The 18,964-nt window shown below is 44.5% G+C and overlaps 1 protein-coding gene across 1 annotated transcript; it reads left to right on the forward strand.

The window, feature by feature from the left end:
- Positions 1-249: 249 nt before the first annotated feature.
- Positions 250-18,343, forward strand: LOC145397991 (glutamate receptor ionotropic, delta-2-like). Its single transcript, XM_080270958.1, has 4 exons — positions 250-1,191; positions 7,726-7,928; positions 9,394-9,634; positions 18,185-18,343. The coding sequence occupies exons 1-4, from the start codon at positions 250-252 to the stop codon at positions 18,341-18,343; spliced, it is 1,545 nt and encodes a 514-aa protein (XP_080127084.1).
- Positions 18,344-18,964: the final 621 nt, after the last annotated feature.

Below are 18,964 nucleotides of genomic sequence, written 5' to 3' on the forward strand. Positions count from 1 at the left end.
TGTTTAAGGTTTGGAAAGGTCAGGTTATTTATATCCAGTTTTTCTGAAAAGTTTATGGTTGATTTACTTAAATTTTTGTCTCCATTTTTGTCCTGGCAAACTTTCGAGTGGTAACCATAAATCAAAGCTTGTTTGCCAGCAACTCGAGGTACAGTGTGTCACCTCTTTTTCCACACAGATGTTCACAGTTCGATTACCCAGACACTGTCGTCACTGGTTAGTGGTCCATTGAGCGGGCATGACCTCCTGATGGTAAGTGACGAACACAGCCAGCATTTCCCTGACGTGAGTCAGGTGGTGGTGGCGGCGGCTGGAGCCTCCCTCACGCCCGTCTTCCTCGCCACCCAGTACTCACTCCTCCACACCTCCACTCCCTCACACCACACCAAAGGGTCCCATCTCACCGCCATAATCATCTTCCACCGTGACCCCACCGCCTTCCTCCTCGTGGCGGATAATAAAGACTGGAACCCCAGTTACCTCGTCCTTTTTTGTCTCAATCCACACCTCAACACCACATCACTAATTGTTCAGCCTGTCGTCCAGCGCTCGGAGTTCATCTTGTTGCTGCAGCCACAAGAACGAGCAGGACGTCAAAGCTTCATCGCCTACACCAGTTTACCTACAAGCACTAGGGCACCTTTGGGAGTGTGGAGCCCAGAGAAATTCGACACCAGACACGCACTCTTCCCTGATCGTTTCAGGAACTTTGGTGGGCAGGTTTTAAAGGTACCAGTCTCCTGCTATGATGAACCATACTTGTACCTTGGAGAGGACGGTAAATGCAATGGCGGAAACTCAGACGCGCTTCAGGTCATTGGTGATAAATACAACTTCACTTATAAAGTCACCCTCTTCGACACAGTTGACTGGGGAATGAAGGAGAATGGAACCTGGAATGGGATGTTGGGTGATATAATTTATAATAATAAGGACATAGTGATCAGTTCATCCAAGCTTACCACGGACAGTTTCAGTGACTTCGACTTCGTTTATCCCTACTGGCGACTCAGCATTGCAGTTCTCCTTTGCGTGCCGCCTCCCATACCCAAATGGAGGAGTATCTTGTACCCCTTCTCTGTTATGTTATGGTGCCTCATCCTGGCTTCCACCATCGCTGCTGCCTCTCTGCTTGCCTGCTTACTCCACTACCTCCACCACCTCAGTGACCCCACTGACATCGTTCTCAAGGTGATTAACATCTTCGATCTGCTACGACAATTCGTGTAGCTGATAATGTTAGCATTTTATTTACATTATCTTTGGCATACTGGCTGCCAAAGTTATGCTTTGACTGTTGTATAGGTTCGACTTTAATGGAAAGGACATTCATTGAAATGTGACAATGTGATGACTGAAAGTAATGTCATTTTGAAACACGACTTACTGAGCAGGATGTCGTATCTATGGAATAAATTTTATACGTAAACATAATGTAAGCTTTTAAATTATTTTATAATTCTTGAGCATAACCTCTGTGGAATTATTTTCTCATTCCATCATATGAATTTATATACAAGGTTAAGAATGGCCTTCAGTTTGTTTGACTATCTAGTATACTAAATATGTTTCCCCAGTATGGCTGTTGTTTTCATGATGCATATTAATAACAGTCTTTATTACACACAGTAATTTCACATAATTGGGAATATCTTTAAATGGAAGATTAAAATGTATTTATATTACAATTAATTATACATGAAGACCCAGGTGTTTTGTGAAATTATATTAAATCAGTTCATGAATTAGTTTTAACTTAGCAGAGCATAAATATATAACGTACGGAAATGAAACAAATTCGACACTATTCGTACAATTTTTTTTTTTCATTGTCAGTATAATTGTACTTATCAATTCATACAGTTATAATGAAGAATCAACAAAATTATTGTAAATAATCACAGCACATGAATAATTCCTCCATGCCAGGTCCCTGCTGACCACACCGAATAAACACCTTCAGCCGAAAGGATCTCTCCTGAAATTCATAAAATCATTTAATTGTACACAAAAAATCGAAGGAAATGTTCTCCAAACAAAGGAGTGATATATTAGAAGACAGTTATAGTCGCAAACTGGCTGCAAATCCCTATCATTAGTCTCAAGACAAACAGGCGAACGGACAGTTATGTTCATCACTCTGTATCGGTTTAGTGTAGAACAAAAGCCTAGTGATATTAAACTCGTTCCATCACAACAGTCTGAATTCACATACCTACGGTCAACTGTCTCTCGGAGGACCTAAAGCGGTGACGTCTACACCGTGGGTCCACCACCCAGAGGCTGTCGAAGTGGAGGACAAGGACAGCATGGGGGCCAAACAACCACAACCCGCTCCCGTCCTCTTACGGGGTCCGAGAACCTGGGAGTGGCTTTGGTCACTCGTGCAAGTACCACATCTCTCAACACAACACATACAACAACACTGTTTTTTCAACACCAAGCAATGACTCCCCGGCTGTCATTTCTTGAAGACTTCTTCTAGCCGGTGACACTGGGAGCAATCCAGGACCCATCAACAAATACACATGTCCAGCATGCTGAAAACCTATCACTTCCAGCCGACAGGCAAAGGGTTCAGTTCAGTGCAATTCCTGCAAGATTGGGATTTATTACACCTGCACAACGCTTGCATCCGGAGAATATTACACAAACACCTGGACCTGTTCCTTATGCTCCTTCCCCCCATGCACTAACCCCCCCACCAAACCCTCTCCTACTTCCTCCACACCTCTTCAGCCTGACCCACCGATCCATCCCACGCCGTCCAATCCCCCAATCCCTCCCATTCTACCCCAATCTAATTCACTCCAACCCTTATTTCCATCACACCCTTCTCCTACCCCTCCCTCTCCTCCCACACCCCATTTACCCCCAGTGCTGTAGCACCCAACACACATCATACACATAACACTAACATTCTTCAGTAAACATAGATGGCACAAACACACAAAAACAAGAACTCACACAACTCATCAAACAACAAAACATACACATTGCCATCTTCCAAGAAACAAAACTACGCAGAACACAAAAAACACCTACATTTTATAATTTCACCACCATTAGACAAGACCAGGCCGACGGCAGTGGTGGTGGACTAATCATCCTGTTACACCAATCCATCAACTTTTCAGATACTAGTGCACACACATTATCACTTCTCCCCACACATGACACCACAACAGAAACAGTCAGTTAAAATACACACTGGTAACAAAGCACACATGACAATCGCCAATACATACATTTCTCCTCAATCGTCCCCCACAGTACCACACAATTACTCTTCTCAAATACACCACATCACTAACATACCCAACATCGTCCTGGGTGATGATTTCAATGTCAAGACGTCGGGCTGGCATGTCAACAACACTGATACAGACAGAAGGCTGGTAGTACAATCCCAAACAGATAATCTTTTCATCCTCAGCAATCTCCATGAACAAACCCATATCCCACACCAAGCCCTTTTCTTCCCATTATCCCCAGACATCACCTTTTGCTTCCCAAACCTCACCCCATCAACATCCTGGAGAGTGGTCAGAACCCTTGGATCTGACCACCTCTCAGTTATCATCACTACCAAACCAGAATTACCCCAGATGGCCACAGACACATATACACAAGTTATAAGAAGGCCAACTGGGAGGCCTTCACAACTGAAACAGAACAACAGTTTGAAACATTAAACACTACATCCATGACAAACATCAACACCGTTGTGCACACTTTCAATACAATTAATGAAAATGTAGATAAAAGACACATCCCTTGAGGCAACAGAAAGAGAGACAACCGAAACTTCACACCAAAAATTCGGGGCCTCATCAGTCAACACGACACACTGCAACACTCCTCAACCCTACATACACAAGACACCGTACAACAAACACAAGAAGTCAACACGCAAATAAACAATAAAATATCAGAACAGCAAACACTAAATTGTAATAATTATCTCCAAACACTTGATCACAAAACAAACACCGGAAAACTCTATAAAAGACTAAACAGCATCACACTCTCCAACAGCAGCACTACGCAATCACATACTACCATCACAACAACAGACGCCATACCCTCAAACAGACAACAATCAAACACTCTCATCAATCACTTTTCGCATGTCAGCCGTCTAAACCCCCATCGCGACGATCTACGTGTCATCCAATGCAAGAGGCTGTTCCCCACAGACCCAGACTTCGCACTTTTCAATCACAACCAGACGAAGCACATCATTAGCAACCTTAGGCACTCATCTGCCTGTGGACCAGACAACATAAGCAACATACACCATAAACACTTTGGACCACGAGGCATACAAGCACTCACCAACATATCATACTACAGCTACTCACACAATGTAATACCCAACATCTGGAAGCATGGCACTATCATCACTATCCCCAAACCCAACAAAGACCCCACGTTACCTTCCTCACACCGCCCCATCACACTCCTCTGCACCCCCTCCAAAGTCAGTGAACGACTGGTATTACAGCTAGTTACACTTCACATCCCTCTAGCCCCATCACAACATGGTTTTAGGCCACTATCATCCACAAACACTCTTCTTACAGACTATACACAGAAAGTTCTTGTTGGCATCAATTCATCTAGGGCACAATATAGAACACTCCTAGTCCCACTAGATAGTAGCAAAGCTTTTGATGCCATCCCCCGCCACAACCTCACAAACAATATATTCAACATAAACATGCACAATGACACAAACAGATAGCTGGCAAACAATTTAGCAGGCAGATGTTCAAATGTAACATTTACTGGTCAGTCATCAAACATCAGAAACATCACAAACAGCGTCCTCCAAGGATCTGTTTTGTCCCCTACACTCGTTAACCAATACCTGCACAACTAACACACCCGTCTAGCAGCAAACTCTCATCCCTTTTCTGTCCAGCTCTCTAATGCAAGAGTTAACCATTACTCCCAGTCCTTTTCCTTTATTTATGCAACAGGTAAACTCTGGAACTGTCTTCCTCTGTCTGTATTTCCTGCTTTGTATGATCTCCAGTCTTTCAAACGCAGTGTGTCCAGGCGTCTAGAAATGATCGGATTTTGATTTTGGCTCTCTCTTGTATTTTGTTTTTTCTCTTAGAAGGAACAGTGACTGCGGGCTCGTGGCCTTTGGTTCCTTCATCCTAGCGTTAAAAAAAATAAATAAAAAATAAAAACACATAGCTTCGCATGCGGACGACATATCCCTTATATGTATACACCAAAACGCAAACACAGCCGCACACATCCTCCAACCTTACCTCAACACATTACATGAACGGTTCACCATAAACAGATTCAAAATAGCCCCAGCCAAATCTACAGTGACACTTCTCTCAAACTGGACAGCAGAGCACAGTCACATTCCACACCTCATCATAAGCAATACTCCCCTACCACACACACACACACACACACACACACACACACACACACACACACACACACACAAAATCCTTGGTGTAACGTACATCAGTGTCATTTAAACAACAGATCACAAATATTAAAGGTAAATTAACACCAAGACTCAACGCCTTAAGGTCACTTGACCAGACATCATTTGAACACAACAAAGAAACCACCATCACAGTATACAAACAGTAATTATATTCAATGATGAATTATGGATGACCAGCTTGGGCTTCTAACCTCACTAAAATACACTACAACACCCTACAGACCATACAGAACAAGGCTCTAAAAATAATCACAGGCTGCACAGCTACTACACCTAGAGACCACCTACACCGAGAAACCAAAATCCTCAAAGTCAAGGATCATCAGGACATGACAGGTACACAAATTCTTGCCGCAACCTCCACAAAGGCACATCATCCACTACACAACATGGCAGCACATCCACACACACCAAGGAACATCAAAACAACACCCACCACACGATATCATACACAAATACTGTCATCTGTCTCCCCTCGTCCGCCTCAAACCAGCTTCCAGAAGCCTATCCGTATTTAAATCATTCGTCGCTCCTTTCTATCACTTAAAGACAACACACAGCTGCATGCACGGTCTCCTGATATCGGTCCTACTGAATCCCCCCCCCTCCTTCGTGAGGACAGGGCCCACTTGGCCAGGCTGAAATGTGGGCATCATCAAGCCCTCTTGAGATATCAGAAGAGACTGGATGACTCCGTCGCTGACGCCTGTCCAGGATGCAACAAAGCACCTCATACAATGCACATTATGGTGTGATAATTCCGAGTTAATTGTCTCAGCAGTTTGGCAGTGTTGTGCACAATCGCCTCCGCCAACTACACAACATACTCTCCTTGAGAGCTCTGTGGAAAAGCCTGGTCTCGGCCGTCGACTTCCTTAGGGAATCGGGGCTGTTTTGCCTAGGGAACAACAACAACTACTACTACCACTGTCTCTCGGAACAAAAGTTTGTTTTTGCAGGAAGAAGTAGAAACACAAAAAGATTCTGCACTTTCCTTTCCCTTCTCCTTCCTGTAAAAAAAAAAAAAAAAAACCTAGTTACGAGAAGGTTTTGATCGGAGAAGTTATTTGGCCATGCAGGAAGATCAGAAGACGTGTGAAGATTTTGAACTCTCGTTTCCTTGTATTTCCTGCGTGAACGAATCCATTTTACTACAGAAAATTGGTCATAAGTTTATTAGTACCTGGGCCCAGGCAGACAAATTCAAGGATGTTATACATTATTCTAACTTCAGTGTGGTTGCCACTCTGAGATATTAGCTATCTAACTGTTATCTGTAATAAGAAATATAGCCTATCGTCTGTCTATGTTAAATTTTTGTGTGAGGGAAAAAAAGCTGTAAGCCTTAATGACCTTTTTGCATTTGAGAACCATAATTCTAGGTCTTGTAACCAGAACTACCATTTTAGTGTGCCTCAGTTTACTTTCTAGAACTGTGTCAGGATCAGGTAATATATTGTAGACTAAAATCCGGCAGAACTTTAAATTTTTGATCCAAAAGTTACGGCAGAATAGAAAGGGCACAGTTACTTTATAAATCTTTGAAAAGATAATGACATTTCCCTTTTCTTATAGTTCTGTTCAGAAAATTCCATCAATCTATCTCCGTAATTCCTTTGCACGATTTTTCTGCCGTGAGTTCAGATTATATCAGATGGCTGACATATTCGTATGTGATGCAATATGCAACTCTCGATGAAATCCACCCGAACGCCTATGGTACACAAGCAGTGGTAAGGAGCACTGTCTCATGGAACTACCCTTTGACAAATATGAACAGACAATGAAGCAAAAGAAGAACCAAGGGTCTGCCTTCGTGGGACTCTAATGAACTGCACAACATTGCCAAACTGCCGAGGCAATTTACTCGGAATTATCACACCATAATTATTAAACTATTATATGATACAGATTCTTCAGTCTCAATGAACCTGAAGATTTGGTATTCCGGCAGCAACCTCCATTAATCATTTCAAAATGATGTCACGTAAGCATTATGTCTTTAACTTAAGGGAGACCTCTTCTAGTGCAATGTTTATAGGATTTTGTTTCAATCATTGTATGGTACAGACGGTGTTCAGGGTGCTGGATCAGGCAATGGATGTCAAGAGGGTTACATTTCCCATGTTGTAAATTCCCACTTAAGTTCCCTAGATATGAATTTCACCCAAAATTCAGGGCCTAAACTTTCTCTATTCCCTACTTAAAATTCACAGGTTACTAATTCCCATAGATATTCCCAGGTGGTGTCGAGCTTGCTTGGTCAGTCCATGAATGACAGCAGGGTGCTGGTGTTCTCGTGGGCACGTGTATGGCTGATTTTCTGGTGGGTGGCTGTGGACATCTTAGCAGCGGCCTACATGAGCAACCTTGTGTCAGTGCTTACCGTGCCCGTCTACCCACACCGTATACAGACACTGCAGGAACTGGCTGAATCTGATATCATGTAAGAGCAGCATAATTTCTAGTTTTAGCACTTTATTTTTATTATGTCTTATTATATTAATGTTCTTTACAGTACTTTATATCAGTGCTGCATACAGACGCTGGGGGAACTGCCTTACTCAGACATGAACTGAGCATTGATTTTTTATCTCCATCTTCATTAACCCTCTTTTGAATTAACTTGGTGCTGGATAGGGACGCCTTCGTGTGGTGGCACCGATATAACTGGATGATTCCACTGTCCGGTTATACAACCGTCCCTCAGCTACTTTCCTATAGCCCAAAAGTAGCAAGGTGGACTGCAGAAGGCAAGTCAAGCCTGCAGTTCACCGGGGTCACGTGTCAAATGAGTGTGGGGTTGCAACTACTACTACCCTGCTAGCAAACAGACTTTGGAGCAAATAGATGGCTCAGATATAGTGCGAGAATAGAGCCATCTCTGCGAATTTAATTTTAATCAAGACTAATTTGAATCAGTTTACTTGTTTGTTTAAAATCATATGTCTGTGTTCGCTACCCGCCCTGTGCAGTATACACAATTTGGAAGAATTTGTTGAATCTCGGATAATGTGTAGGTATTAAGAAAATTCGTGTTGACGTTCATGAGATATAATGGAAACACACACACACACACACACACACACACACACACACACATACACACATCACGCACGCACGCACGCACGCACGCACGCGCACACACACACACACACACACACACACACACACACACACACACACACACACACACACACACACACACACACACACACACACACACACACAGGCGGGCTAAAACATTATTGCTGCACCTTGTAAAGGCTGGCGTTAAGTACCATTCGACTCGGCGGCAACTAATTCCTTTTATATAAACAGCAATTTCAAAGTTTCGAGAAACTTTAATGACATAATCTAAACCTCCTTCTTTTAGTTCTTTCACGGTAGACTAAAGACGATTCTTTCCCCAGGCCCTGAAAGATTCAAACAGCCCTTCTACTTCACCCTGAGGCATTGGATGTGCACCCACGTGGAAGTGTTCGTCGCCAGTCATCTGCCAGGAATATGTCCTGACTTCCATAATGCTGATTTTTCTTTAGACGATAGAGTATCCTTCCTTCTTATACTTTTCTTTTGTTCGTTTCACATCACACCCGTTACAGAAGTGACGTTGATATATTCCTCTCTCTCTGTACCTGAACCCTCAAAAATGTGTAGTCGAATTAGAAATTTCTCATATTCCGAAAAATTTGCTAGACTCCTAAGACGACAGCACTGAATTTCAAAAGCCAGTCCTTAGTGTTTAGGGAACGTAATGTGGTGGATCACTAATTATATCCACAACAGTACGCGACACTCAAAAGGCATTAATATTTCATCTTCCTTTTCTTCATTACCTCCTCCTCCTTCTCCTCCTCCTCCTCCTCCTCTTCCTCCTCTTCCCCTTCTTCATCATCATCATCTTCCAGCCCCGGCATTTTGGGCGGTGCAGAGTTCATACACCAAGACCTCCTACAATCAACCAACCAAGTGTACCAAACCCTAGGGCGTCGGGTGTACCTGGACTTCACCAACTCTGAAAACCCTGCGGACTTCCTCCTGTCGCAGGTTCAGAGCGGCACACAAGGCTACGTTGATTCCAGTGACTATATTATCGCCCAACAGATCAAAAGAGACCTTGTTCGTACCACGTATATTATGGATGAGAAGGTAGTTATCTGACTGTGAGTTTATAAGTCTACATAAAAATAACTAACTAACCAAGTAACTAAAATCCCACTTAGGAGGGTTAGGTTGTTAGATCCAGACATTTAAAACGGGGGTACCAGTCACTCATTCCTGGGTGGCAATCAATGAGCACTGCATCAACTCTAACATACTCTACGGCTTGAACCTTTATGGGCTAAATCGGGTTGAAGCCCCTCAGCCCACTAGTCCAGCAGACGTCCATTTGTTGAGCATATGACCTGAGTAAATTATAATTAAGAATCATCAAAACAAAATGTAATCATGACGGCGCTAACTCCGACCTAAAGATGGGATGGGACGGGGAAAAAAATCTTACATCAGTATTTTCTACATTTATATACCATAAGAGACCTCTGACACACACACACACACACACACACACACACCTTACATTATGTGTTTCTGACAGCTAATGATTTTTATTCAGATTTGGAGAGACCCCTGGTGGTAGAGAGAGAGAGAGAGAGAGAGAGAGAGAGAGAGAGAGATAACAAAGACGACAGTAACCATGAGTTTCAGTCCTAGTGTACAAAAATGTTAGCTAATTAAATGGAGCTGCAACATTTAATGTGTGTGTGTGTGTGTGTGTGTGTGTGTGTGTGTGTGTGTGTGTGTGTGTGTGTGTGTGTGTGTGTGTGTGTGTGTGTGTGTGTGTGCGTGCGTGCGTGCGTGCGTGCGTGCGTGCGTGCGCGCGTGCGCGCGTGCGCGGCTATACACACACACACACACTCTCTCTCTCTCTCTCTCTCTCTCTCTCACCAAACCATTATCCACCCTCACAGCTCTACAAGGACCACCTGACGTGGTTTCTACCCCGCAACACAGCCTTCACCCCTCTAATATCCCACAGCCTTCAGCGCATCGTGGAAACAGGCATATTGGGAAAAATATATGAGATGCACGTTAGGAATATCAACGTACCCACCACACAAGTACCCCGCTGAGGGGGGTCACCTTGACGTGGTGGCAGGGCTTGAAGCGTGGCTGGCAGTGCCACCTGCTTTGGAGGCATGCCTACCTTTGTAGGGTTCGGCATTTGTCAGTGTCGTGGACCAAGCACCCCCTTCATCACTGGTGGAGGAGGCCTGCTGGTGATGCTAGTCCCTGCCCACTTGCCATCTAGGGCAGGACTGTTGCCTCCCCACGTGTTTGCCGTGCGTGGCATCCCGTAATGCTGGGAGACGGGAGTCCTGGAGGTTGAGTGATGCTGCACGGTGCGTCCTGCAGCTAGCAATACACCTCTTTGGTCCCTTATTCTGGCTAGACGGGCGGCCTGGTTGGGCCCGACCAGGTCAAGCGGCTGGTCATGCGTTGGCTAGGGTCAAGTGAGCACTGGGGGGCCTGGTGGCTCCTATTGTCCTGGAGTCACCCTTGTCCGGGTCCCCCAGTGGTTACCTGCGTATACTCCTCTGCTACCCCTGGGGTCGTCAGTGGTTCTGTCCCTGACATATGGCCTCCCCCTGTTGGGCTCCATGGTGGGTGGGGGGGTGGGGGAATGAAGTTTTTTTTAGTACTACATGGAGCATAAAGACAAACCTCTTGTTGACGACACGGCATCTGTCCCTGGCCATTCTTCGGACTCCTCACTTATTGCCACTCTGGAGCCTTTCCAGACCCGTGACGTTTATCCTCCTCTACCCCGGCGATCCGATGGGACTGGGAGGCGGTCAGTTCGGGTTGGTGGGGCTATGAGGCAAGGTCTTGATGAGTCTGAGCCTGTAATTTACACCAAATATCTGGTATTGAAATCCTCTGAGGGGACATCAGTGATGGACATTGATATTTTTGACCTGCACCGGGCCATAGTTTCTACATGTGGGAGGGAACCGAAAATCTCGACACAGGGAGACGGAAGCATTCTGGTTGAGGTGTCCTCCCCAGAAGAGAGCTCCAGTCTCATGGCTCTGAAGTCTGTCTCAGGTTCTGGTATTTGCTGCGTACCACATGCTTCTTTCAACAGTTGTAAGGGCGTCATATTTTCTCGTGACCTACTCCGATATTAAGAGGGACGGTTGTTGGAGGAATTGCAGTCATCAGGTGTTGTCAAAGTTGAGCGTCTACAGAAGAAAATAGATGGTGTCCTGACCCCTACTCCGACCTTGTTCCTGACCTTTAATAGATTAACTTTGCCTGCATCAGTGAAACTTGCTTGGCTATCTCTTCCAGTGAAGCCGTATGTGCCAACCCCAAAGCGTTGTTTCCACTGTCAAGGTTATGGCCATGTTAGCCGCTTTTGCCGTCATGCACAGGCTGGCCTTCCTGCCATATGTGTCTCTTGTGGCAGACAAAGTCATACCAATGACTGTCCAGGCCCCCTTAAATGCTATCACTGTGGGGGTCCGCATGCTGTAAATTCTAAAAACTGCCCACGCTACTGTCTAGAAAAGGAGATTTTGTCTATCCAAACGACTGAGAGGGTTTCGTTTCTTGAAGCTAAGAAGATAGCCCAGGCTCGTTTTTTCCAGCCCGGAATTACTTATGCTGCTGTCCTTACTGGAGTGTCTGTGCGCCGCCCTGTATTTCAGAGGCAGCCTCGACGTATTCCAGTACCCACTCCTTCAACTCATGATATACAGAATGCTGTCCCCATGGTTACTACTGTTGGTGAGAATGATGCTTGCCTGACCGCTACTCCGACTGTTTCTGCCCCCACTTCGGTGGCTGACGCCTTGCACACTTCTGTGGTGTTGGCAGACGACAATATTGACCGGACCTCTTCTCCCGTTGAAGCCAGTATGCCCGAGGCTCCATCTGTACCTGGTAAACGTCACCGTAGTTCATCAGAGTCCTCTGAACATGAAGACCGGCCACCTAAAGTCTCTGTTGTTGACCCTTCCGTTGACACCTCTCTTGTTCCCTCTGTCCAGCAGGCTGAGGGATCTAGCCAGGAGACTGCTGAAGCTGATGGTTCAGCTCTGGTCCAGTCCCCACCTGGGGATGTTGGACCACTTGTTGGTGCTTCAGATCTGAAGCATAGGACGGCCTCAAATGACTCTAGACCTGTGGGCTCTACTTCCACTTCTGGGGCTTCTGGTGGGGGCACTGGCCGTCCTACGCCTCCAAAGACAGCCCCCAAGCCACTTACCAAACAAACTGGTATGCCCACTCCAAGAAGGAGTGTTGTAAAACTTACTTCCCCATCCTCACGTCTGTCTTCAGATGTTAGACAGAGGGTGCGGGTTTCTGGTGCTAGGCAGGCTCCTATGAAGGGTCTTCATAAGCATCAATCCAAACCCGCTCGCTCGTCAGATGTACAGTCCCGCACTTAATCATCATTCCTCCATTATGGGTTCTATCATCCAGTGGAATTGTCGGGGTTTACGTGCAAACTATGAGGAACTGTGTCATCTTGTTTCTCAATCTACTCCTCTGTGCATGTGCATCCAGGAGACCATGGTGGGTGATACTGTTCCTTCTGGTCCTTCTGGCTACCATACCTTTTATTCTGATCCTGTGCCAGGTCAAGGTCATCATGGAGGTGCTGCTATCTTCTTTCGCAAGGATATTCCATACAGTCATCTGGACATCTCCACTCCCCTGCAGGCTGTTGTTGTCCGGATGTTTTTACGTCGACAGTATACAGTTTGCAGTCTTTATCTTCCTCCTAGTGCTACTGTTGAAAGGGCGGACCTGGAACGCCTTATTCATGACCTTCCTTCTCCCTTTCTGTTACTAGGAGATATGAATGGTCACCATCCTCTATGGGGAAATAGTGAGGCCAACCCTCGGGGTGTAATGCTGGCCTCTTTAGTGGAAGATGAGGAGTTAGGCATTTTCAATACTAATAAAATGACATATTTCCATAGTCAGACTGGAACTTTTACTGCCATTGATTTGTCTTTATGCTCTGCTGATGCTGTTTTAGATTTTACCTGGGATGTGTTGCCAGACCTGTATGGCAGCGACCATTTTCCATTACTTTTAACTACTAGTGCTGGTGGACCTCAGCCACGTCTTCCTCGCTGGCTTCTGGATAAGGCTGACTGGCCAAGTTTCAGGGAATCAAGTTCCATTTCCCTTTCTGTCAACGAGTTTGGCTGTCTTAATGAGGCTGTGTCATATTTCAATACCGTGTTGCACTCAGCAGCCCTGTTATCTATTCCCAAAACGAAGGGTCAATTTCCTAAACGTCCTGTTCCTTGGTGGAACTCTGAGTGCAGTTCCGCAGTGAGAGCCAAACGAGTCGCCTTCTCTCGACTTCGTCGTCACCGTAGGGATCCTCAGTATTTCATGGCGTATCAGAAGGCACGAGCTCATATGAGGCGGGTTTTAAAGGAGGCCAGGCGTTCATCCTGGAAGAATTATGTTTCCTCCATCAATTCGAGGACTTCCATCACCTGGGTGTGGAACCGGGTAAGGAAAATTTACTGTTCCCTCCCCTCCTGTTTTATCTGCAGCAGGTGGAACTGTGGCTGATCCATTTGCTGTTGCAGAGTTGCTTGCTGATCATTTTGCCAGTGTGTCAAAGAAGGATGCAGATACGCCTTCGGCTTGCCACCGTCGGCGCCTAGAGTCTTGTGGTCTTAGTTTTGCATCTTCTGGAGGAGAGCCTTACAATGTTCCATTTTCAATTTCTGAACTCCAGGCGGCTTTGTCGCAGTGCCATGATTCCTCTCCTGGTTATGATGATATTCCTTATGCCTTTTTATGCCACCTGTCTGATGAGTCCCTGTTGTTTTTGCTTTCACTGTTTAATAAGATCTGGTGTTCTGGGGAGTTTCCGGTTTGTTAGGGTGTTGCTGTAGTTATCCCCATCCCCAAACCAGGTAAGGACCACTTACAGGCGACGAATTATCGGCCTATTTCTTTGACGTCTTGTATATGTAAAGTTTTGGAAAAGATGGTCAGTGTTAGGCTTGTGTGGTTTTTAGAGAGAGGTGACTTCTTATCCTCTGCTCAGTATGGTTTTCGAAAAATGCGATCTACCTCTGATGCATTACTGTCCTTGGAATCTTCTGTCACTGAGGCTTTCTCCACTAACCAACACCAGGTCACGGTCTTCTTTGATCTGGCGAAGGCATATGACACTGCCTGGTGTCATGGTATTTTACTCTCTCTTCACGAGTTTGGTCTTCGTGGACGCTTGCCTATATTTATTCAACAGTTTTTATCTAACCGAATTTTAAGGGTGCGAGTGGGAGGAGTGCTTTCTACTACCCGAGCTCTAGAAGATGGAGTACCACAGGGGAGTATCCTTAGTGTTACTCTGTTTGCTGTAGCCATTAACAGTGTCATTAGTGTACTTCCTGACGGTGTACGAGGATCACTATATGTCGATGACCTCTCGATTTCCTTTACCTCGTCTAGAATGTCTCTGATAGAGAGGAAGTTGCAGCTGGCTCTAAATCGAATTTCTGACTGGGCAGAAACTCACGGTTTCCGTTTTTCTTCAACAAAGACAGTGGCTATGCATTTTTGTCGCCTTCGAGGGGTTCACCCTGACCCTGACTTGTATCTCTATGGTAGGAGAATATCTTGTGTGGAAGAGACGCGGTTTCTGGGTCTTTTGTTTGATAGACGACTAACCTGGGTTCCTTATATTCGTTCTGTTAAGGTGGCTTGTCTTAAAGCCTTGAGTCTTTTGAGGGTCTTAGCTCATACCTCTTGGGGTGCTGACCGTCAGACCCTCCTCCTTTGCATAGGTCTCTTATTCTTCCCAAACTTGAATATGGGTGTGAGGTCTACTCCTCTGCAACAGATGCACATCTCCGGTTGTTAAATTCTGTACATCATGCTGGTGTGCGTCTGGCAACCGGGGCATTCAGATCATCCCCGATTCCAAGCTTATTGGTGGATGCTGGTGTACTCCCCTCGGATTTGCGACCCCAGTTGCTAATGATGAGGTGTTGGTATCGTCTTCACCGCATTCCAGACTCAGTTTCTTGTGCCATCGTCTCCCAGGATTCCCGATCTTCTGTTTTTGACACCCGTCCGAATTTCCCAAAGCCATTTGGTTACAGGGTCCGGTCTGTTATGTTAGCCCTCTCTGTCCCAAGACTGGCAATTTGTCCTCATCGGATCTCAAGGGTGGGTTTTTGGCTGCTCCCTCGTGTGACATTCTGTAGGTCCATTGTTGAAAAAAAGGGCTCACTTCCCTCTCATGTGTCCCTCTCCCTCTTTTTGGAACATGCCTCCATTCATGAGGGTTCTGTCCCTGTCTATACCGAAGGGTCTAAGACTGATACTGGAGTAGGATTTGGTGTTGTCTTCCCTTCCTTTAGTAGGGGTGGTAGCCTTCCTGGCATTACTTCAGTGTATACGGCAGAACTGACTGCAATTTTATATGCTGTTAAAATTATTTTTACTCTCCCCCAATCCGTTTTTGTGATTTTTAGTGACTCGCGTAGTGCTTTGTCTGCACTGGAGTCTTTTAATGTATCCCATCCATTGGTTTTATCAATTTTAGAGTGACTTTTTCTTCTTGGCCGTCATGGCCGCCATGTAGACTTCTGTTGGGTACCTGCACATGTTGGTGTGGTGGGCAATGAGAGGGCAGATACTTTAGCTAAAGCTGCATCTTCTCAACAGCCCCCAACCGACTACCCACTTCCTGCTTCAGATGTAACACCTTACTTGCGGTACGCAATTCATACGTGTTGGCAGAGACACTGGGATGTTGTTTCTCACAATAAACTAAAAGAAATCTTTAAGAGAGTGGTTGTGCCAAAGGCTCTTCCTTCTATGTCTCGGCGATTGGAGGTGGCTCTTGCTAGGCTTCGCATTGGGCATTCGCGGCTTACACATGGGTTCCTGATGAATGGTGAATCTCAACCGTACTGTGATGACTGTCTTGTTCCCCTTACTGTCCGTCACTTGCTGGTCGAGTGTCCGAGTCTGGGGGACCTACGTCAGAGATTCCTCCATAGGCATAAGGGGGCAGATGGTGCCTACTGTTTGTCCTCGATGCTTGGCAAAGCCTCTAGCGATTTTAGTGATGTTTTTAATTTTCTTCAGGAGGCGGGCCTCCTTCCACTTTTATAAGTACTTGATATTTTATACACAATTCTTTTATTGTTTTTCAGTTTTTTGTTCCTACTACCATATATTAACTTTAAATTGAATATGCACTTTTTATTTTGTTGTGTGCTTTACTTTGTTGTCCGGCGGCATATGACCCTGGCAGTTGCGCCGCCAGATTTTAATTATTTGCAATCAATCAATCAATCAATCACCACACAAGTAAGTTGAGATGCACGGCTCTGTGTTCACCTTCAACTCTACAGATTGAATGATAATTATCATCACCAGTGCAGTGCAAATCAGACCATTACTATTATTATTATTATTATTATTATTATTATTATTATCATCCAAGCAGGGCAGATCAGACCATTATTATTATTATTATAATTATTATTATTATCATCCAAGCAGGGCAGATCAGACCATTATTATTATTATTATCATCCAAGCAGGGCAGATCAGACCATTATTATTATTATTATTATTATCATCCAAGCAGGGCAGATCAGACCATTATTATTATTATTATTATTATCATCCAAGCAGGGCAGATCAGACCATTATTATTATTATTATTATCATCCAAGCAGGGCAGATCAGACCATTATTATTATTATTATCATCCAAGCAGGGCAGATCAGACCATTATTATTATTATTATTATTATCCAAGCAGGGCAGATCAGACCATTATTATTATTATCCAAGCAGGGCAGATCAGCCCATTATTATTATTATTATTATTATTATTATCCAAGCAGGGCAGATCAGACCATTATTATTATTATTATTATTATTATCATCATCCAAGCAGGCCAGATCAGACCATTATTATTATTATTATCATCCAAGCAGGGCAGATCAGACCATTATTATTATTATTATCATCCAAGCAGGCCAGATCAGACCATTGTGATCATCATCACATCATCATCATCATCACCTTAGCAGCGCAAATTAGGCAACTATGATCATCATCATCACCGTACCAGTACAGATCAGGATCATTATCAACATTATCATCACTGCAGCAGTGCAAATCAGACATTATTATCATCATCGTCATCGCAGCAGTACAAATCAACACCATTATTAACATCGTCGCCGTAACAGCACATATCAGACCATTTATATCATCACGATCATCACCTTATCAGTATACTGGTAAGTGCCAGGCGTAGTCTTCGTTAGCCGTCGCCCAACTAACTGAAATCATTACCATCAACATCACTTAAGCATAACCTGACCTGAACATGACATGACAAGGATAACAAAGAAAAAGTTCTAAGGTCTGACAACTAGTGCTTCCAGTTTTATATCATTAGGACTTGACAAATGCCGACAGGAAAGTGGAGGTTGATCTTAATACAACAGTTGGTCAATTTTTAAGACACCAACAATACAGTATTAAACTGTCAAGAGGTGATAACATAAAAACGTGTATCCAGACTATCCTTGTTTGTAAGACAATAGAAATATTGTTTTAAGTTCTCACGAAGTGACAAACACAAAAATATAATTATACACTGACAAATCTTGTTCTATACAGATTCGTGTGACGGGTGTGCTGAATTTGGAGCATCTACAAGGAGCCTTCATAGCACTGGGTCTGGGTGTTGGTCTGGCTGTCTTTACCCTGCTGTTGGAGTGTGTTGTTAAGAGACAGTATGATGCCTACCTCCATCACCACCACCATCACCACCAGTAGCACATACAAGGCGCCTTCATAACAGTGGATCTGGGTGTTGTTCTGACTGCCCTTCTCATACAACTAGACTTCATTGTTAAGAACCAACGAAGTTTTCCCAACACCACCATTTAACAACACTGACGAACATCACCTACATCCTCTCCACCAACACCACTCAGCCAACACTCAGTGCCAACATCTTGCCGTCACAACTACGGTCAATCTATACCACCAACATTACATAATTAATACTAGGTGCTGGAGAAGAACGCCTTCAAGTGGTGACATCAATATGGCCGGTGGCTTCGCTGCCTTGTTATACAAACGTCACTCAAATCCCTTTGTATCCCCCGAAAGAAAGGTGGTAGATTGCAGGGTAGGACAAAATTCAGCCAACACTCCACTGGGTTTACATTCCACATGAACCTGGGGCTGCTACTACCAATAGTACTACATTTTAACATCATCATTACTCAAGAGCCAACATCACCACCGCTACCAGCACACAACTTCATTAACATGCAACCAACACTGCTACCACATAACGAACGCCACCTTCATATCGCCAACAACAACAACTTCAACAACAACAAGCAAATAAAATAACCTAAACTTAACTGACGAGGTAATCTTCAAGAA

The sequence above is a fragment of the Coenobita brevimanus genome, chromosome 44 (assembly GCF_032717465.1).
Source record: "Coenobita brevimanus isolate Jiangsu-jjx chromosome 44, ASM3271746v2, whole genome shotgun sequence".
Taxonomy (NCBI): Eukaryota; Metazoa; Arthropoda; class Malacostraca; order Decapoda; family Coenobitidae; genus Coenobita; species Coenobita brevimanus.